Source organism: Schistocerca piceifrons, chromosome 10 (assembly GCF_021461385.2).
Source record: "Schistocerca piceifrons isolate TAMUIC-IGC-003096 chromosome 10, iqSchPice1.1, whole genome shotgun sequence".
Classification (NCBI taxonomy): domain Eukaryota; kingdom Metazoa; phylum Arthropoda; class Insecta; order Orthoptera; family Acrididae; genus Schistocerca; species Schistocerca piceifrons.
This window is the reverse complement of record NC_060147.1, coordinates 52886675-52908986: the sequence shown is the minus strand read 5'-3', so window position 1 is coordinate 52908986 and position 22312 is coordinate 52886675. Positions and strand designations below refer to the sequence as shown.

At 42.0% G+C, this 22312-nt stretch overlaps 1 protein-coding gene across 5 annotated transcripts in view; it reads right to left on the bottom strand.

The window, feature by feature from the left end:
- The window catches only part of LOC124718933 (tropomodulin), a 396859-nt gene that overhangs the window by 38523 nt on the left and 336024 nt on the right, over window positions 1-22312 (bottom strand). For 4 of the 5 annotated variants that reach the window (XR_007005943.1, XR_007005945.1, XM_047244596.1 and 1 more), the window contains exons 2-4: window positions 10364-10516; window positions 5418-5585; window positions 4078-4201 (exon numbers count right to left, since the gene is read on the bottom strand). Coding sequence is in view for 2 of the 5 variants with exons in the window: in XM_047244596.1 (XP_047100552.1) it covers window positions 4078-4201; window positions 5418-5585; window positions 10364-10516 (445 nt within the window). In the remaining 3 variants the exon portion in view is untranslated. Of the gene's footprint in view, window positions 1-4077; window positions 4202-5417; window positions 5586-10363; window positions 10517-10831; window positions 10993-22312 lie in introns of those variants that run through there. The other variant, XR_007005946.1, reaches the window with a different exon arrangement.

The window sequence follows — 22312 nt, the reverse complement described above, 5'->3', positions numbered from 1 at the left end:
CACTTAGGTATCACCAGCTGTGCAGTTCTTGATGCAGCTAAGAAATTTTTTGCCAAACACATGATTTCAATATGTCATCAACTGGGAAGTATAAGAGCATTTGAACCTATGGTTGGTTGGTTTTGGGGAAGGAGACCAGACAGCGTGGTCATCGGTCTCATCGGATTAGGGAAGGATTGGGAAGGAAGTCGGCCGTGCCCTTTCAGAGGAACCATCCCGGCATTTGCCTGGAGTGATTTAGGGAAATCACGGAAAACCTAAATCAGGATGGCCGGACGCGGGATTGAACCGTCGTCCTCCCGAATGCGAGTCCAGTGTCTAACCACTGCGCCACCCCGCTCGGTTTTGAACCTATGGTTCCTACAACAATCACTATCTGGCAGACAACAGATGGTAACCGAAGTGTACAGAAAAAATTACAGTTATTTGAAGTAGGACAAACTGTGCAAGAATTTAAGACACACCTGCTTGTAGCAAAACACCACTTTTGCACACACATCCAGACTGATAAACAATTGACAATGTTTCATCTGAAATTGATTTATCACACAGGTCTGTTCAGACTGTGTGTATTAGGCATGCACTGCATTATTCTTTACATATCATTCCAAAAGTGCTGTCTCCTGCATGAAGGAAGATCTGATGTTAATAGCAGACCATCCCATAGCCATGGCTTATGCAGCGGAACCGACTAGTTTCTGATAAAGGAGATGGATGACCAGCAATAAAGTTAGATATCCCACTTCCATGTGCAGATAAAATATATTAACTGAGCAAAGGAAAATCTACTTGAGAAAACAAAGAGATAGAAATGCTGGCCAGTACCTTTGGGAGGTGATATTCTTGTTCTGCCAAAGGGGGATAAGTTCCAGAAAGTTAGGAAGGAGCACCAGGACACACTGATCCTACGAGTGAAAGGGACCTGCCTGTCGTTAAAAGGCAAAATTAGTGCTTTCACTCATAAATGTGTGTATTGGCAGTAGTTGAATTTCGCCTCCTGAAGTATGCACTAGCCAGGCATTCTATTTATTTGTATTAATAGGTAAATTAAACAATGGCATATACAGGACAGAATTTAACAATATTACAAAAAGGATAATTGCTACTCACCATACCAGTGAAGGTGGCGAGTCACTGATAGGAACGACAAACAGACTATCAGAAAGTGACCACTCAGCCAACAGGGCCTTCATTGGAAGTAGACAACATAAACTCATGCAGACACAACTCTCACACAAATGACCACAGTCTCTGGCTGCTGAGGCCAGACTGTAAACAGCAGTGCACGATGGGAGAGGCAACCAGGTGGTGGGGGTAAGGAGGAGGCTGGGGCGGGGAGGGGTGGCACGGCAGGGATGGAGGATGCTTGTGCGAGCACATAGGGATGAGGTGGAGAGAAGGTAAAGCAGCCAAGTGCAGTCATGAGGTCAGACGGAGGACGGGCGGGTGGTCGGGCAATTCATCACAGTTTCTGTTCCTTTGCCACATGGTGCCCTGCACATCACTATCGGTGCCACTTCCCTTTGCACTGACATTCCTAATCCCCCTGGCCTTATCGCTATTGGACACTACCTTTCCCAATGCCGAACAGATTCCAAACCTACAACCTCCTTCTTAGTCACCATGGCCAAATATCTCCTCACCCACAAATACTTCTTCTTTGAAACACTACCCACAAACATTTCTGGGAAATGGCAATGGGCACCTACACGGCAGCATCCTGTGCCAACCTATTCGTGGACCGCATATAGGAACCCTTCCTAAACATCCAAAATCCCAAACCTCTCACTTGGTTCAGATTCACTGATGACATCTTTGTGAGGATGAGGATACCCTGTCCACATTCTGTCAGAACCACAATACCTTCTCCCCCATTCGCTTTACCTGGTCCTACTGAACCCAACAAGCCACCTTCCTCAATGTCGACCACCTCAAAGTGGTTACATCAGTAACTCCGTCCGTATCAAACCTACCAACCATCAGCAATACCTCCACTTTGACAGCTGCCACCCATTCCGTGCCAGGACGTTCCTTCCGTATAGCCCAGCCACCCACGGCCATCGGATCTGTAGTGACGAATGGTTCCTCTCGAAATATACTGAGGGTTTCACTGACACCTTCGTACACCGTAATTACCCTCCCAACCTTGTACAGAAACAGATCTCCTGTGCCTTATCTCTCCAGTCATGCACCACCTCCCAAAGTCCCCCAACTTGCCACAGGAGGTACATTCCCCTCGTGACTCAGTACCACTCAGCACCAAACCTACACAATATCCTCCTCCATCCCTACACAACTCCTGCTCCCAATCCCTCACCTCATGACTTACATCCCTGTAACAGACCTAGATGCAACACACATTCTCCCACCAACACCTACTACTACAGTCCGTTCACAAGCGTCACCTAGCCCATCAAAAGCAGGGCTACCTGTGAAACGAGCCATCTGATCTACAGGCTAAGTTGCAACCACTGTGCTGCATTCTTTATGGGCACGACAACCGACCAGCCATCTGTCCACACGAATGTGGTCAAGAAACAGCTGGAGTAATCTGTTGCTGATCACGCCACTCATCACTACGTTCTTCATTTCAATGACTGATTTGCTGCCAGCGGCATCTGGATCCTTCCCACAAATATCAGCTTTTCTGTACAGGTGGAAACTCCCACTGCAATATATCCTACATTACCATAACCCTCCTACCCTCAACGATCAATAGTCGTTGTCCTTACCCATCTAGTCCCTTCCCTGTTCCCATTCCAGCACTACACAGCCATTTATTCCACTGATGTTCCCCAAGTCTTTTTTACTTCTCTCCTATTTGTATCATCTCCCCCCCCCCCCCCGCCCTACGTCTAACCTCCCGACTGCACGTAGCTGCCCTACCCTCTCTCCACTTCATCCCTGTATGCTCCCACAAGCAGCAAGCACTTTACTGTCACCCACCTCTATCCTGCTATCTCCCCCCCCCCCCCCCCCCACCACCTCCTTCACCCACACCACTCGGTTGCCTTTACCTATTGCCCCTCCCGTCACGCACTGCTGTATTGCCCCTCCCGTCACGCACTGCTGTTTGCAGTCTAGCCACAGCTGCCAGAGACTGTGTGTGTGTGTGTGTGTGTGTGTGTGTGTGTGTGTGTGTGTGTTTTGTCTATTTCCGACAAAGGCCTTGTTGGCCGAAAGCTCACTTTCTGACAGTCATTTTGTCATCATAACTGTGACTCACCATCTCTGCTGTGTGGTGAGTAGCAACTATCCTTTACATAGTACTAATAAGTCAATTAACTTTAACAAAATAAATGGAAAGCAGTGTGTGTGTGTGTGTGTGTGTGTGTGTGTGTGTGTGTGTGTGTGGGGGGGGGGGGGGGGGGGTGGTCGGGGAGGGGGGTAGGGGGGTAGGGGGGGTAGGGAAGGGGGTGGCACAGAGTGTTTCTTGAATGAACTGGTATTCATCTGTTAGAAGAGAATACTGTGTGTTTAATAGTCATTCCCTATGGCCAGTAAGACACGCCCACAAAAACAGGCCAAATAACTTTGTTTTACAGCAGACAATGGCCCTGCACATCAGACATTAGTGCTAAAAGTGGCAGTCCTATTACCCAGACTAATGCCTGTTCATTTCTGCTCATTCCTATAGCTCAATATGATAAAGAACATACTATATTTAAAATGATTTGTCACTTTCAGTGAATGAGATGTAAAAGTATCTCAAACAAAGATTGTGCACATTTGTGAATGCGTGGTGATAGTACTTACATTCCAAGTAACTCCTTTATTTTTAAAGGATGATTAAAAACAGTTACCTACAAAACAACCACTGCAATGATCCAAGAGAAGTATCAGACATAATAAATTAATATGCGAGGAATAATAATAATAAAACAAACAATAATAAAACAAACCTTCCACACACACTTTAATGAGACAGCAAATGACATGTTTATACTACCTACTCTCTAAAGTATGTAGTATTAAACTACCAGAAGGTATCACTGAATAAAATACATATTATTATGGAAGTGTCTGGGATACTTTGAAATACCACAGTGGCCATCTTTCAATGACACAATAGCTCACCTGCAAGATCAATGATTTCCTCCTGCGTCGCTTTATCGAGAGCAGTTTCATACTCGTCACCCAGGTCTATGGCAATCTGCTCATCAGCATCTATTTCACGTTGTGGAGGTGGTGGAGGTATCCACTGAGAAAAAAAAAATAAAAAAATCCACCCCATTTGAGAGACAGACACAATCAATCCATTAACTGCAAAATATCAAGTTTCACCATTACCTACTTATATCTTAAAATGCGGGCAGTACCTGCAATCTGTGATTAGAACAATACAGATCTATTAATTTACTTTTCACTGTGATTAAAACAACACACCAAACAATGAAATAAAGAAACAAATTAATACAAACATTAACCAACCTTCTTTTCTGCACTTATAGAGACTTCTTGTTTCACGGACAAACTGCTCAAAAATGGTTGTTTGGTTTGATGATTCAACGGACCGAACTATTATGCCATCAGTCCCTTTTTCCTCAGACAGACAGGTCTACATGACTGTAGATCAGAGAGCCTACCATGCAAAACCCAAGGGAAGAAAAACCCCAAGGTCTACATAAGGTCAATGAAGGCAAGGTAAGGGACAGACAGAGGAAAGGGAGACAAAGGAAGAAATGCAGCAGGGTGCCCCATTTAGGGTGCAAAACTGGAGTACAATGAGGGGACATACATCCCTGATTTTCCCCTCCTCCCCCCCCCCCTCCTCCGCTAGCTCAAAGTGTCTTGGCAGCATCCACGAAATGAGGAAGAAATTTAAAAACTGTTATTAGAAAGTGATATTGACAAGCTGGATGTAAATCCTAATTTTGTTCCTGAAAGTGACAAACTTTAAAGTGTAATGAGTGAAAAAAACAGCTGGACAGTAAAGATAATGTCATTATTCCTGTCAGAAATATCAAGTGCACTCACTAACATTAACTGAGGTTCTCTATCAACTACTGTGGTTGATTCTGGTCCCTCCTTCACTGAATCACCATCTTACTGCTTGTCGAGAGATGGACAAAGTAATGCATGAAAAGCATTTCCAACCAAAATGTCCATACCGTACATACTTCACAATATAATTATGCATTGTAAGATGTAAAAGGGTGCTGTCAAGTACTGCCTGAAGGCCACAGTTGCCTACGTCAGTGGCAATGCTGACGCATCATAATAAAAATGTAAGCAATATAAAATTGCTTTTTTTGTTTGGTTGTGGAAGGCATGCAAAGTTGCTGCACTGAGTGTTTTTAACCGTCAGGGATTTTCTTCTGTCCTGTGGACCATAGTGACAACCTTGAACCTCCATTTGCGACTGTTGAGCACACGACACCTCAACTTCCATTATGTGTATTCCAGCCAGGACTCACCTTCTTGCCACGGACGGTGCCAGGTACGTACGGCTTCAGCTCCGGCTTGTCAGGAGTCTCTAGAGCCTGCTTATTGATATGCTCTATCAGCTTCTTGCGGTTCAGTGGGCCTGTTGGACTTTTCTCACAGGAGTAGTTGCAGCGCTGAGAAGGTGGCAGAAACTGATCCTATAGTAGAGGGAAACAAACCGTCAATTATTTCATTCAGAGCAATTAAATTCTGTGCATAAACCATTTTAAGACAAAGAAAAGCATGGATTTCATTCAAGTATGTAGTCACAATATCACTGGACACTGGTACCAGTTTGTAAGGCACACCCAGGAACAGATATAGACTCTGATCACACTGTAATAATGATGAATGGTAGACTGTACCTCAAGAGAATTGCGAAAAAAATCAGTATGCAAAGGAATGGGATAATGAAGTGCTGAATAATGATGTGAGGTGTCTGAAGTTCTCAGGCTGTAGATACTGTGATAATGAATACTACAGTAGGCAGTTCAGTTGCAGAGGAATATATATCTACAAAAGGGAAAGCACAGAAGTTACACAGACATATATAAGTACAAGGAAGAAATACTTTGATGATTGATGGAAGAAGGAAGTACAGATCAAGAAAACAGGGATGTAAGTCACTTAGGAAAGAAAAAGCAAGAAGTGCATCACAGATTTTAGGCTGTTCAGCCCTACAGCTTATTAGGGAGTTTTAGACAGAAGTTTCTCAACAACATTCCTGTATACAATATTCTTGATTTCCTTGTCGCATCAAATCTGGATAATAATAATACACCAACCAGTCACAAGCATGGTGACAACAGCAGCACGACAGTCAGTTGCTCCTGCAGAAGACAACAGAGGATTTTGTTGAATGCCCTTGATATTACTCAGATTTGACACAACAAGTAAACCAAAAATGATTGACACACATTAAGGGATTGGTTCATTCAATTTTGTTCAACTTCATGTGCATTCTATTACACTTTTACGACTGTTAAAGATCACACTGTCTTATGGGAAGCTGAACCTCACTGTCATTTATAGTTGTGAGGAGACAAGGAGATTAAAAATCTAAGAAATAAAACATGAGAGAGAAAGAAATAGAACTTAACCATTACATGTTAAAGAGATTACGCAAGGTGCAGATGGAACTGGCTAGCTTCAGAAAAAGTAATTTTACTACTGAAGTACTTTGAATATTATGTCTAAGTTAATTTTCTGATATGTTAAATGTGACAATAGTCATTTTGAAGAATGCAATGACTGATGCAATGACTTTCTTTTATTTACAGAAGCACACGCCACAATCTTTAGTCATACTGTGATCAAGGTCAAAAGATAACTACAGTAATGAAAAATCAGGGATGGAATAACAACATTGATGTAGTATAGATTGCTACTTGGCACACAGGTGAGGTGTTGAGTGCTGGACAGGCACATTTCAAGTACATTTAAATGTAGACTAAGCTATCACACAAAATCATTTCTCAGACGTAGAAACACACAGAGACATTCATACAAGTGTAACACATACATACATGTCCGCAGTTAACACAAACCTCCTTTCCTACCATGTCGGAGGAAGAACTTGGCCTGATCCTTATCCCATTTTTAAATGTACTTTACATGCACTTTTCTGCATTCCATCAACTATCTTGTAAAACCTAGCCTGCCTATTGCACAACTAATCTCCCCATTGCCTATGCCAGAAGTGACAAACTTGCCGAAACATATACGTGGTGACCCAAAGGCCCCACCAAGTCTTGTACATAATGTTACACTGATACGGCCATCGGTCGAAACAAACATCCAGATATTTTGATCTACACTAGTATCCTGTTGCTGGGAATGTAATGGGAATATAACTCACTTGCATCTTCCTCCTCCTCAAAACATTTAAATTGTAGAAATGAGAACTAGTTCCTTAACATGTGTCATCACATTCTAGTCCATAGTCAGAGTGTAAAGCTTTTCACTAATATTTTGTCACTGTCTGCAGGGATGCCTTCAGAGATCAAATACTGCGTAGAAAGACTTCTAAAATTCCTTCATCAAAGAAGATGAAGTAAATATCACAGAATTCAAATCAAGAACAACTGCCAACATGAAGTGGCAACATCAAGAGAAGCAACTTAAATCACTTAATAAATGCATGTCTTCTGGTTCAGATTGTATACCAATTAGGTTCATTTTAGAATATGACGACGCAATAGCATCATTCTTACAAATCGTACATAACCACTTACTCGACAAAAGGTCCGTATCCAAAGACTGGAAAGTTGCACAGGTCACACCAATATTCAAGAAAAACAACAGGAATAATCCACTAAATTATAGGCCCATACCATTAACGTCAATGTGCAGCAAGATTTAGGAGCACATATCGCGTCTGAACTTTATGAATTATCTCGGAGGGAACAGTCTATTGACACACAGTCAACACAGGTTTAGAAAAAAAATCATTCTTGTGAAACAACTAGATCTTTACTCACATGAAGTGCTGAGTGCTATTGACAAAGGATTTCAAATTGATTCCGTATTTGTGTATTTCCGAAATGCTTGAAGACACTGTACTTCACAAGTGGCTTGTAATCAAATCACATGCTTATGGAATATTGTCTCAGTTATGTGACTGGACCCTTGATTTCCTGCCAAAGAGGTCACAGTAAATTACAGTAAAGCGTCGAGCAAAACAGAAGCGATTTCTGGCATTCACAAAGGTAGTGTTATAGACCCTCTGCTGTTTCTTACTTAAATAAATAAATGATTTAGGAGATAATCTGAAAACAGCAGCTGTCTTAGGTTGTTTGCAGATCATGTTGTCATTTATTGGCTAGTAAAATCATCAGCAGACGAAAACCAAATGCTACGAGATTTAGATAAGATATATGTATGGGGCAAAACTTGGCACCTGGCCCTAAATAATGGAATGTCATCCACATGTGTTCTAAAAGGAATCTGTTTAACTTCGGTTACACAGAGGAGATTAATGTGTTAACGTTCCGTCGACGAGGTCATTAAAGATGGAGCACTAGCTCGGATTGGGAAAGGATAGAGAAGAAAATTGGCCATGCCCTTTCAATGCAACCATCCCAGCATTTGCCTTACGCGATTTAGGGGCGTCACGGAAAGCATAAATCAGGTTGGCCGGACACTTGTTTGAACCATCGTCCTCCTGAATGAGAGTCCAATGCTAAATATTGCTACACCTTGTTTAGTGAGACACTTATCTGATCAGACAATCAAATGGGCAAAATCTTTCTCTACCTTCTTGTTTACTGTAAGAATGCTGCCATATTCAAATAAGTCGATGGTTGATACACTGATGTAGACATGTGTTTCACACATGCATAAGAATGTTGCAAATAGTGACTGTTAAAAAAAATTGTTATGTCAGAAAGTGAATCTTTTGTTTGGAGGATCTTCATGTCTGAGCTGAGTATAGAAATGCATGATAATGGAAACACAAACCACACAGTGTGTTTTGTGCACTCAAACATCATTTTTTATTTATATTTTTTCGCTTAACACACTGGCTCTAAGATACTTGGAAATTTTTTGCTCATTCCACTGATTGTACTCCACCCATGAACTTCTATAACTTCTGACCAATTTTATAGAGCTTCTCACAGAGTGGTTTTGCAGAAATGCCATCTTTCAGTACCACCTATCTGTTGCAACTTTTGACCGATGTTTATGTCAAACCAGACTGATTCTACTCAATTAGTATTGGTTATAGCTCAGCTTCTGCCAACTGATTTCCATTTCCCGTTGTTTACATATCATAAGCATTAAAGGCTTCACTGTCACTTATAAAACAGTAGCTTTGTATCTGTTTTGTCAACAATTTATTCATTTCAAAGGCCCAGAAGGCTATTTTTTTAGATTTTTTCCTTAAGAATCATTGAAGTTTTGACAACACAGAATTATAGTCACTACCTGACAAACCCATTTTTAATAACAAAAGACTGCCACAAAGAGTGAGAATTTTGTGAGAATCTACTGTGCGTTGTTGCAATTTTAATATTTCTTTGCCCATAAATACAACGGAACTGCCAAGCATAGTACGCAACACTATGACAAACAAAACTACAAAAATGAGAATTGAAAGGTTGTGACATAGCTTTGTGTCAACAGAGTTGTCATTACCATTATCTTTTCGCAGAAAAGAAACCTCTGTTACTACATTCCTCCTTTGCTTATGATTCTTTATTGGGACAAACTGTAAAGACTGGAGTACTATCCAAACAGTTTACACACAAGATTTGTGTGTGTGTGTGTGTGGGGGGGGGGGGGGGGGATAATATGGTTCTGATAGGATCCTAAATCAACTGTAATATCACAGAAGTTTCCATTATCTTTATCAGTGCCAACAGATTATATCCCCATTTAAATAATGGAATGGTAACATATTCACGAAAGTATGTATGGTGCAGATAATTTTGTTGTAAACTAAATATGCATGGGTTAGAAGGACAATATTACTTTATTTCCAACTTCTGATTGCTTCTCAATATAGAACTTTTACGTGTATACAGAGAACTGCCGTCATTTTCAGGTGCTTAGTTATCTAACTCCATTCCCACGTACTTTGGGCATGTTTGTCTTTCAACACCAACTTTTAACTTTCATGTGTTTTATGGTTTGGTTTCACATGCTGTTTAGTCTTCATTTGCACCGACGGCTTTTTTTCTAGAACGCTTCCATAATGCATCTTTCTTTTTTTTTTTAGAAAAAAAATAAAGTGTACACAACGAGACAATACTTTTATCTATGGTGCTAAGTTATCATTTATGAAGTTCTAACATTACGTCGCGTAACGCATGGGGCACCGCCTACCTTCGCCGATTCATTGGCGTCGAGTGTTTACTTCAAGAGGTCTTTCATTTAACCACAAAAAAATCTTCTAAGGTTTACAAGATTGCAAGCGATAGCTGTCGCCACTTACATCTGGGTCCACTTCCTTGGCTAGGATGTCTATTTCCTCCGGGGTTAACTGATTGAGCAGCTGATCCACGTCCAGGTGTTCATACTCGCTCACATCCTTCCCGTACAACTTCGCCGCCGTTGTCATGGTAGTCGTCGTAGTAGACGAGGAAGTCTGTAAAAAATTAAGCAAAAAACCACTCGTAAACAAACTAAGCTATAGTAATATTCCACTCACGATAACAACTAATTTCATAAAAACGAACTTAAAGATGAGAGGTTTCAGTATAAAATGCAGCGAAAAATCCTGATGCTTCGGCGGTGTGCTATTAGCGGCAGAAAAAAAAATAAAATAGTTCTCTGAAACAAGCAGGCCAACACCCTTCGGCTCCGGCAGTAGGTCACGATCAATAGCTCGGTACATTAACCTCCAACGCCTGACTCACGGCTATTGTGACTCAAAGGAGTGTCGAAGATGTTTAGCACTTACAGCCTGTTCCTCCAGGTCCCCCTGAGAGATCTGTCCCTGTTGCAGAATCGTTATCTTCGTGTGGTACACTGAAGCTCGCCTGTTCTCCGGAGCACAACTGAACTCAGCGACACTACGCCCACCCGACCAGCCACCGCACGAGCGTCTAGACGTTTGTTAACAAGTGGAACGCTTTCTCGCAAGCCTCTCGCCATCCGCGAGATCCATTGCGTGGAAAAGGTCAGTGGTGGGGGGCTATCGGTGAAAGGAGCGCCATGTTCAGTCAGCACACAGAGGCAGCGCGAGTTTTTGTCGTAATTGTCGACTGTTAAGGACGTACCAGAGGTCAGAGTTCACGGCCACTTCTTGACCCGAGAGCTAGAACGCCCGACACACCTTGTAGCAGAAATAAAGCATTTGCTCTTTCAACAGAGCGAGTGGCAGCAAAATTTTGGAAGAATGCTGTGCATCGAACAGTGATCAAGTTGCCAGTTCACTCGTACGTGAATAAGCAAGATAAACGTGTGTCATTCATTAATATCAGTACACACTTTGCAGTACGTGTTATCAGTGTAAAATCTCGCAGCTTACAAATATTGACTAGGAAACCGTAGATTTTTTTAATGAAATGCTTTTTGCTTATTTATAATATCTGCAATGGGAAAGGTTTTATTTGCACTTTACGCCTTTCAGAGTGTAAGTCACATGCAACTACTGAACCGGTAGATTATGTTCACAACAGTAAGGAGAGCTAAAAGTTTCCTGTTTTTACTGTTTAAAGGACAATATCTACCTGTTCCGCGTTACGCAGTTCTGTGCATACCTAGACGTGTAAAAGCAAAACTTTCCGGCTTTGTTACATAGGTTCGTTTAACGCAGAAATGCAGATATATTTAAAGACGAAACACACTAATTGCGATTGTTTTAGCATTCATTTGTTATGAACTTGTTTTCGTCTTTTGGCGATCATCAGGTAACATGTCAGCTGACTACCAAAAATAGACATGTTACTCTTTGAGTGAAACTCTTGATATTAACAAGTGCTCAGTCTTTGATCATAAAGGTAGGATAGTAATGTGTTATCCAGAGCTTGCGACTATATGTCGCACTGTGTTAATAAACTTCAGTTACAATTAGCGGCTGTTCGCTATGGTATATATGTAATAAACATTGAGACTCAAGTAGCCTTATATAAACAACAGTGACGAAGAGTTTACAAAGAGAGCAACCTATAATACAGCAAATAAACACGCTTTCGTCACTGTTCCGAAAGAAATTCGAAACACGGTAAGCGTAATGCTTGAAAATGTGTGTGAAGAACTGAGTGTCTGAAATTCTTTTGAAGGATGAGAAAAACTTTATGAGGCTACACGGAATAGAAGCTAAGGATCTTGGTGCGACAGGTACATTCGAATACACCATACAGGTCAACATGATTTAGCATACCTGCTAGTACTTTTGGACTCAGAAACAGATGAGTCATTACCTTTCTACCAGCCCGTGTAATATAAGAACGCAGACAACACATGTTACACATAGCAGATGGAATAAAAAAATTCTACTCCCGACTCTGTCAGCTGCCACAACGCGTGATAATGTATGCTTTAACTTGCAACGCCACAAGTGACGCAAAAAAGTCATCGTGTGTGTGTGTGTGTGTGTGTGTGTGTGTGATGGGGGAGAGCGGAGGAGGAAGAGAAAGAGAGAGAGAGAGAGAGAGAGAGAGAGATGTTCGTTCCTTACATTGAAGGCCGTAGAAACTTTCTCGTTCACATTGCCCACATTACGAGGAGTGTCGGAGCAATCTGTAGACCATAGAAGACCTTCCCCATGTCGGCTAAACAATGGCAATATGCGGAACCGGCGGAGGTTAGTTGACCGTCATCAAGTGTTGGAGACTTGGCGTGTGTGCAGATTATTATGGACTGTGATTATTATGGACTGGAGACTTCGAAATTTGTGTGTACGTGATACTGTGTGCAAGGACAGTAGCATCGCACTACAGAAATGCACTTTATATCCCCGTAATCGGTTAGTTACAACAAATAAAATTAAATTTTCTCGTAAATTATCAATGGATACCCTGTCCGCCTCGATGGCTAAGTGGTCAGCGCGACCGGTTCGATTCCCGGCTGGGTCGGAGATTTTCTCCGCTCAGGGACTGGGTGTCGTGTTGTCTTCATCATCATCTCATCCCCATCGATACGCAAGGCGCCGAAGTGGCGTCAACTCAAAAGACTTGCACCAGGCGACCGGTCTACCCCACGGGAGGCCCTAGCCACACGGCATTTCACTTGATTTTTCAATGGATATCCTGAAAAAATGGATTGTCACAAGTCAGATAAAACACAATACATGCAATAATACGCTGCAACAAGACCTGAACAGACTGTCAGATACAAAACACTGGAAAAAATCAACAAATGAAACAAAGTATTCTAAATTCTTGCATTTTTTTATTAAAGATGAAACAGATATCCAGCGAGAACAGAGCCGAATACCAGATAGTAGCTCGAAGTCCATCAGCTACTGGCTTTTCAATGAATTATAAAATTTTTCCAGAATTTAAAAATACCGCTTCAGTTGTGAGACCGGTTTCGATCTCTCATAAGCCCATCCTCAGATGTCGCACAAAAAAAGCAAGAGGCGGGAGATAATTTTCACATGCAACAACATATTTAAAAAATTCATAATAAAGTTTTAAAAAACATTTCGAAACCGCGAGAGCACCTGATATGATTCCTCTGATTTTTTCGTTAATTGTGTCGTATATGCCAGGAAGATTTTTTGGGAAATGTCTGTAGGCCTATAGCTTGACTTTTTATAGCGAGGTAAAGCTAGTTCTACGAGTCCTGTAAATCCGGTTCTTTCTGCGATAGATAATGGCTCGTTGTCTGATGCAAACAGGTGTGCTAATAATTAATGATTTTTCGGTTTTTGTGTCGTTTATATTCCAAACCAATTTCCTTTCGGACGATTCTGATAAATTGGTTTTCTGTCGATACCGATGACGAACTTGGACTTGGGACAGCTAAAGATAGTACAGCAACGAGAGTGGCTGTATATTTGTTAATTGATTGAAACTGTCCTGAATGTTTCGTTTCAAATTAGCTGAAATATTAGTTACACACGCAATATTTCACTGACTTTAAGGTGGTTCAGTTATGTTCATTAATTTAAATGCTTTTTTGTCACTACGTTTTACAAAAACATGCGTACACCCCAAAGTAGTTTACCTGAATTAAGTATTCGATAAACAATTACCACACAGCTTCTCACTTAACGATATTAATCATCATATCTATGGGTAGAAAGGGCACATCATTCTCGCGAAAAAACTAAAACAAAATATCTGAACCCGTAAGTTCAGGAGATGATACAACTGTGAAAGGATTGTTGTAGAGTGGATCATCGATTAAATTAAACAGCAGCCACTATTTTCACTTATTGTACACTCAACGTCCCCCCCTCCCCCCCCCCCCCCCCCCGCCCAACGTATCACGATAAGAGCATTTTAAGGTTGTAAAAATATTCGCACCCAGTTTTAAGCGAATCACGTAGAAAGTAGTTTGAAATAAAAAATCGTTTTTAGTATTCCGTGAGGCACAAGGGCATGATGCGGAGAGATCTGAAAAATAAATAATAACTAATTTACAGAAGATGAACATACAACTGAATAGGCGACCGGATAGGTGCATAGGTCAAGAATACGATGATGCTGACTCTATGAGTGGCAACTACGCACGTCTGTAGTCAAGAATTAAAGCATCGGTCCCAAATCTTGAATTTATACAATGTTCAACACACAATTTAAATTTGGCGCTAAATGATTCCGTCATGAGTACAGTGGAACTACAACAGTTTTATGAGAATTTATGTTTTCTTTAGAGTGTGTGTGTGTGTGTGTGTGTGTGTGCGCGCGCGCGCGCGCGTGTGGTTGGTTCGATGGCAACAAATAAATGAAACTACTGCAACTGGCAAACGTGTTTCAACGACTCTGAAGAAATTGTCTCTAAGAGGACGTTTTCCAAAGTCTGATAATTGTTGGCTATCAAAAGAATTTCATTCAAGTTTTTTAGTGCCTATCCAGCGTCATTTTAAAGACTAAGACGAAATCAGAGGGAGAAGATGCTTCTGATTTGATGAAAAATATGGAAACTTTTGATTTTGCCGTGTCTCTCGTATTTTAAAGTGAGAATTTGGAAAATTTTGGTAAAAATGTAGAACGAATTTGGCAATAAATGATACATGTTGTCAAATATGACGGAAAATTTTTGTTGTTCAAAATATTTTTTCTTGCACGTAGTCTCCTTGATGTAGACACAGCTCTTCAACTGTACTTGACTGTACCAGTTACTTCTGCTACGGCAGAAAGATAATTTTTTAAATTGAAACTAATCAAAATGTTCCATAGAAAATGTCCGAATCCAGATCAAGCGGTTTAGCAGTTCTTAGCACTTACCATGAACCATGTCATTCTCTTAACTTAGATGATGTAGAAAAGTTTCTGAAAGGTATGCTAGGAGAACGGGACAGATTTGTTTGCTTTAGCATATAGCGTCACTTCACAAAACTGAAGATTTGCATCAATAGGTGAATTCATTTCACTTTTAACCTGTATTACGATGTGTGAACGTCTAATGACTTCGTATTTTTTTCTTTGAAGGTTTGTTAGTAAACAAGACTCCCAAAATTTACTGGCATCGAGTCTCCCAAGCAGCTGCATTAGAAGTCACTTGTTCTATTTTCTTAAATTTCTAGCATTGAAACTTTTGCATTACAGATAATAGCACATAATTGTGTCTCTAGATGCTGCTAGCCGGCCGAAGTGGCCGTGCGGTTAAAGGCGCTGCAGTCTGGAACCGCAAGACCGCTACGGTCGCAGGTTCGAATCCTGCCTCGGGCATGGATGTTTGTGATGTCCTTAGATTAGTTAGGTTCAACTAGTTCGAAGTTATAGGGGACTAATGACCTCAGCAGTTGAGTCCCATAGTGCTCAGAGCCATTTGAACCATTTTTAGTGCTGCTAGCAATGGTAAACACGGCAACTCGCCGTAATACCACAGTACGAGTTCACAGAAAGACACCTCATTTGTTGTACATTAAAAGCATCTTAAAACTATGGATTAAACCTTGAACAGTGTTACTTATTATAAAATTGTTTGTGAATGATACGGATTTAAACTTGCTTTTTTATATTCCAGATAAGTTATGTCAAAAAAGACTAGATTTCAGCAGCACTATAACAATATATCGAGGATCAATATACTCACGGTGCTGTGGACTTCAGTTAACCTTTCGTCTTCACTCATCTGGACGTGTTAATGAGTTGTTGTCTTTAGTCTTTGACAAGATGGCTGAGCCTCAACGATAAACGACTTAAGATACACCCGCTCTTTCTCAGTGACACTCAAGTTATTAATTCCACTGAACTGTGATTTTAAGACAAATAAATTACTCGGTGTAAAGAGAAGTTTTTTGCTCTGAACGGGAGGAACACTTTTTTCTCTGGTGCAGTGGTCGTTAATCAGATGCGACGATTCGATCTAAAAAGCTGTAAGAATTGTTCCAATGAACATCTTTAATAACTAGAGACATTCCTATACTAGATACGATCAATATATCGTACCGGTATCAGACCTGAAATCGAATCGATTCATCGATAAAATCGAAACAGACGCAGCAACATCAAAAGTCACTGCGTTCACGGGCTTCCACATAAGATTTTCAGTAAAACTATTTCCCAATACCGCTTCTTGAAATGTGGGATTGGGAAACCGGATTTCCGCTCTCACAATTGGTTTCCGCTTCTACTAAACGTCCTATTACATCTGTGTCCTAATCCGGTTGTCAGGTTGCTTTTTAAAATGTTGGTGAGTGTTTCTTTTTGAATGTTGTTTAATGTGACCGATGTGAATACAGAATTTGTATGTGGTTGTTTTTTCGGAATATTTCGCGATTTACAAGGTGGTGGGACTTACTAGCTCATTTTAAATTGATGCGAGTGGAACACACTACTAGCTAAATCACTTAGGGAGCATAAGAAATTACGAACGAGCGATGTGGTTGGGTACCCGTGTCCGACTCGTGGCTCGTCTTGTTTGCTTTCCATCATTCATTACCCGAACTGTCACCAACACCAGCACACAACAGAAAAGCCGCGGGCACAGTAATACACATTTACGCCACATTTTACCTTATTAGACAGAAAGAGGCACATAAATGCGGACACAATGTATCCGACGAATTACCAAAATCAAGCCCTGTATCCAGCGTTATTGACTAATTTGTAAACTTGTCCCACGCTACGACGATTGCCCAACAAGAATGGAGCATTGTCAGAAGGGGCTACATGTCCTGGATGTCCTGCAGACTCATTTCTGCTGAGATATAGGGGCATCATAGCGTGCAAGTGAAATGGCAAGGCAACGGGGAACCTACTCCGAAGTTGACGTACACAGAACAGTAGGAATATTGTATGCAAAACGTCCAAATTTCACTCAAATTGCCCTTGAAATTCTGGCGGTTTATAGCCCAAATGTAATGGTGCCAAATTAGTGGTGAGGGCTCACATTAATGTCTGGCGGCAAAACATCCGTTACATCAATGCACTGTAATGGCAATGTGCCTTTCCCCGCTAGTGGTCGAGCGGTTCTAGGCGCTACAGTCTGGAGCCGCTGCGGTCGCAGGTTCGAATCCTATCTCGGGCATGGATGTCTGTAATGTCCTAGGTTAGTTAGGTTTAAGTAGTTCTAAGTTCTAGGGGACTGATGACCTCAGAAGTTAAGTCGCATAGTGCTCAGAGCCATTTTTTTTTTTGTGCCTTTCCTCATCAGGACGATTTCTAGTAATTCTAAGGACCGTAATAAAGTTCGACTAATCATCCCACACACTTTTTCCATAACGCCTGTGATCTAAGAGGATGTAATAAGACATTCTGAGCGCATAAATTGGCATGGGTAAGTTATGTAAACACTTTTTCTTGAACGATTTCCTGATCTTCCTTAAGCGTTTTTTGACATCTATAAGGAAATATAGTCTTCCTCTGTCAAAAATATTACGAAGGTTTTGATAACCTCACTTCACCGTGATAAAGAAACCGAAACAGCTGTTTACAGACTCTATACGTATGCAACAATTTGCGCTCGGAAAACCGATACTTGACCATTGTACCAAAACCGATTCAGTCCAAACGCGACTGCGAAGATCTATTTTTATGTGCACCCCAAGTTTGTAGGATGCATGCAAGCTCAGTACCACAAGGGTTGATCGTTGTTTAAATGACTTTTTACGGTTCTGTTTACACCAAAAATACCCATTTTGAGTAAAAGGCAAGATTATGTAGTATCTCATGTGTGTACGAGCCAAATATAGTATAAAATCAAATTCCAACTGCAGCAATTAGGAACAAATATTCCAAATACAAATGAAAATATAGTTCCCGACGTACATTTCATGCTAGACGTACATGCCGTTAAGATAAGCAATACTATTTTTATAGCGGAAAATAATGACAACTTCATTGCTTTTATAATACAATGCGTAACATTTTAAATAACTCCGCCGTTGAGTAGCTGTCGTTTTAGCTTTCGAGAAAAGTTGTTACTTCTCTACATGTGGGCAAGCTCCTTAGGTACGTATTTTAAAAATCATAGTACCTTCTTCCCCAGATTCACCAGTAAGACTTTCTCCAAACGAAAGAGTTTCATAACGCAAGAGGCCCTAATATCGTTCCCGTTTCATTTCATTTCCCCTCCGTCCCTCCGTCGCCCAGGAATTTTCGGTTTCCACAGTTGGTAACAAATGTTTAGTTGCGCGTACATGCAGGACCCCTATTCACTGTATTGTTGAGTGCGTTTGTGTGGAGCACGCGTAGATTCCGTGTACGAAGGAATTCATTTTTTTTATGCTGAGGTAAGTTAGTGTGGTAATCAAATTAACAGCCTGCAATTCCTAGCGTGAGCATTGATTTCTGTTCAAATATTGGGTTGTATTTCAGTCGCGTGTTTTAATTTCTGGCGTATAATCGTTACAGTCAAGGGTTTCGCCAATGTTGCTCTTGCGGGCAATATAATAAATCTGGGATGTTCGTAATTTCGTCCTCCGTCCCGGGGACGAAATTAGTAACTGTTATTAACCACTGATTTTACTCGATATTTATGTAATGTACTTCATTTTATATGGGAAAAGGCAAGGTGGGATAAACGGATTCGATGCACAAAATGCTAAGTTTGTTAGCATGAAACATGCTGTTCATCTAAATAGACATTCAAATTCATGTGGTACACGTCACTGGAAGGCTGAAAAAACTAGAATAGATTGCCCATTCATGAATTCAAGTGATCCATAGTAGTGAAACTTCCTGGCAATGTTAGAATGGAGAAACGCATTTAAATTAATTGTACCTTAGAAAATTTTTATGAGGGACGAAATTGTGAAAACTTTTTATGTATTTTTGTTTTGGCTGTGTAAACGTTTAACTCAAATACAGGCTTTAATATGTTAACAGTTTAATTGTAACTTGCCTTCAGCGGAGGATAAATTTCGGGAATACATGTAACAATTTGTAGCCTTTTTCGTAACCCACCAAGCCTTATACAGGTGACGAAGTTTCGATCCCTGCTGTAGTCTGCTTCCGGGTATTCTGCCGATCTGTTGTTTCTATTTTCCTCACGATATTCCGGTGACCGCCACAGCCTGTCTTCTTCTGGTGCTGCCAGTTTTTGCTGTTGTGTGTACTCGTTGCCTGGATTCCAACCAGACTTAACAACTGCTGGTTTCACGCCGCTATTTATAGCCGAATTCGATTCCCGGACGCCCAATACGCCTGTTGATGCTCTTTCGTTTCTTAGAGCTGGCACTGACATTCCATGAAACGCAAATTGTTTCATCGTCTTACAACTCTGATGGATGCGATGGTCGGAGAGATCCTAATAAATTGAGTGCGAAGAGTTGTTTAGATTGAAGCGCCGAATCTGTTTACTTTATTGGGTACTGGCATCTCTATTTTGATAAACGCCCTAATTACGCTGCCCCAGAATCTTTTGCACCACGGTACTGGTCTCATTTCACGATTACATTTGAGGCAGTGCTCGGCGACAGCCGATCTGGTTGATTGTTTTCGTCGAGTGTGTTGCTAATATCCCCTGCGCGTCTTCTGATACTCTGCTCCACAGAAGACATGCCACATTCGCAACGAATGCGATACACACCCGGCTTTCGCAGACTTGGATCGTCTTTAACATCACGAACAATACTCTATCTTACAAGGGGACTGCACGAACTCCACCTATTTCATGCAAACTTATAGTATATGCAGCACTTGGGCAGGAATGAAAGTGACGGGAGCTCCAGATGGCCAGGTTGATCCAGAAAACCAGTACCCTTTGCTAATATATACTGAAGATCCAAAGAAACTGGTACACCCGCCTAACTGGTACCCCCCCCCCCCCCCCTCTCCGTGAGTATGCAGAAGTGCCGCAACACGACGTGTGGCATGGACTCGAATAATGTCTGAAGTAGTGCTGGAGGGAACTGACACCATGAATCCTGCAGGGCTGCCCGTAAATCCGTAAGAGTACGAGGGGGTGGAGATCTCTTCTGAACAGCACGTTGCGAGGCATCCCAGATATGTTCAACAGTGTCCATGTCTGGGGAGTTTGGTGGCCAGCGGAAGTGTTTAAACTCGGAAGAATGTTCCTGGAGCCAGTCTATAGCAATTCTGGACGTGTGCGGTGTCGCATTGTCCTGCTGGAATTGCCAAGTCCGTTGGAATGCACAATGGACATGAATGGATGCAGATGATGAGACAGGATGCTTACGAACGTGTCACCTGCCAGAGTCATATCTAGATGTATCAAGGGTCCCATATCATTCCAACAGCACACAACTCTCTCAATATTACAGAGCCCCCACCAGCTTGAACAGTCTGCTGCCGACATGCAGGGTCCATGGATTCGTGAGGTTGTCTCCATACCCGTACACGTCCATCCACTCGATACAATTTGAAACAAGACTCGTCCGACCAGGCAACATGTTCCAAGTCATCAACAGTCCAGTGTCGGTGTTGACGGGCCCAGGCGAGGCGTAAAGCTTTGTGTCGTACAGTAATCAAGGGCACGCGAATGGGCCTTCGGCTCCGAAAACCCGTATAGATTATGATTCGTGGAATGGTTCGCAGTTCGACACTTGTTGATGGACCTGCATTGAAATCGGCAGCAATTTGCGGAAGGGTTGCACTTCTGTCACGTTGAACGATCCTCTTCAGTCGTCGTTGGTCCAGTTCTTGCAGGATCTTTTTCCGGCCGCAGCGATGTCGGAGATTTGATTTTTTACCAGATTCCTGATATTCACGCTACACTCGTGAAATGGTCGTACAGGAAAATCCCCACTTCATCGCTATCTCGGAGATGCTGTGTCCCATCGCTCGTGCGCCCACTGTAACACCACATTCTAACTCAGGTAAATCTAGGTAAATCTTGATAACCTGCCGTTGTAGCAGCAGTAACCGATCTAACAACTGCGCCAGACACTTGTCTTACACAGGGGTTGCCGACCGCAGCACCGTAATCTGCCTGTTTACATATACCTGTATTTGAATACGCATGCCTATACCAGTTTCTTTGGCGCTTCAGTGTATATGGCGCACCTGACAGCACGAGGGTCGCCCATCCCCAGTTACATCCTTCAATTCGAGAACTACGTGCCTAGCTGGTCTGCCAGATGTGAAATAGAAAGTCGCTATCGAGTTTAAATGTGTTACAATGTTTAGCGAAGAGAGGGAAATTTACCACTACGAGTAGCGCAGTGGGTGACGCTCTTTGATCACCGGAGAATTGGCGCGCTGCATCGACATACTTAGTCCAAATAAATGAACAACAATTACCTTGTCAACGCATTTTCAAAACGCATGATCTGTGCCCGATCTCATTCCTCAAGCTCGGTCCACCTTCACCGCTCGTCTCTCGCGATTCGGCCCATGCGTATTCTGGCTGCAATAGCGCCGCCGCTCCACGATGGTCGAGCTGACCCAGATGGGAGTCTGACGGTGGCGGCAAGGTAATTATTCGCCGTCCTTGGCGTGCGGAAGAAAACCGGGCCTTCCGTTAATGAAAGCACCGCGAGGCGAAAGTCGCCCGTAGCTAGTTCCCCGCAGCATCCGCCGCTTCTTTCACACGGGGCTCCAGAAACTTTCGCTTGTATCTGGTTCGACATCGCGCGCCGCAACAGCATACAGCAGAAGGACCCTCAGTTTCCGGCAATTCTACGCGAAGCACAAACGGCAGCTCCGCAGGGCAGCACCGGGCGTAGTCTATTACTGGCAGCCGACCGATAAGGAAGCAGCTCATTACCATATAGGACAGCGGTACCCAGCAGAGGGCTGCAGAAAGTAAAAAAAAATTTTTTAATATTTTATGTTATCGGAATTGCATTTGCGCGAATGACTTCCATCTACAAATATTCTGAACAAATAATTCATACCATTAACATACATCACGTTAC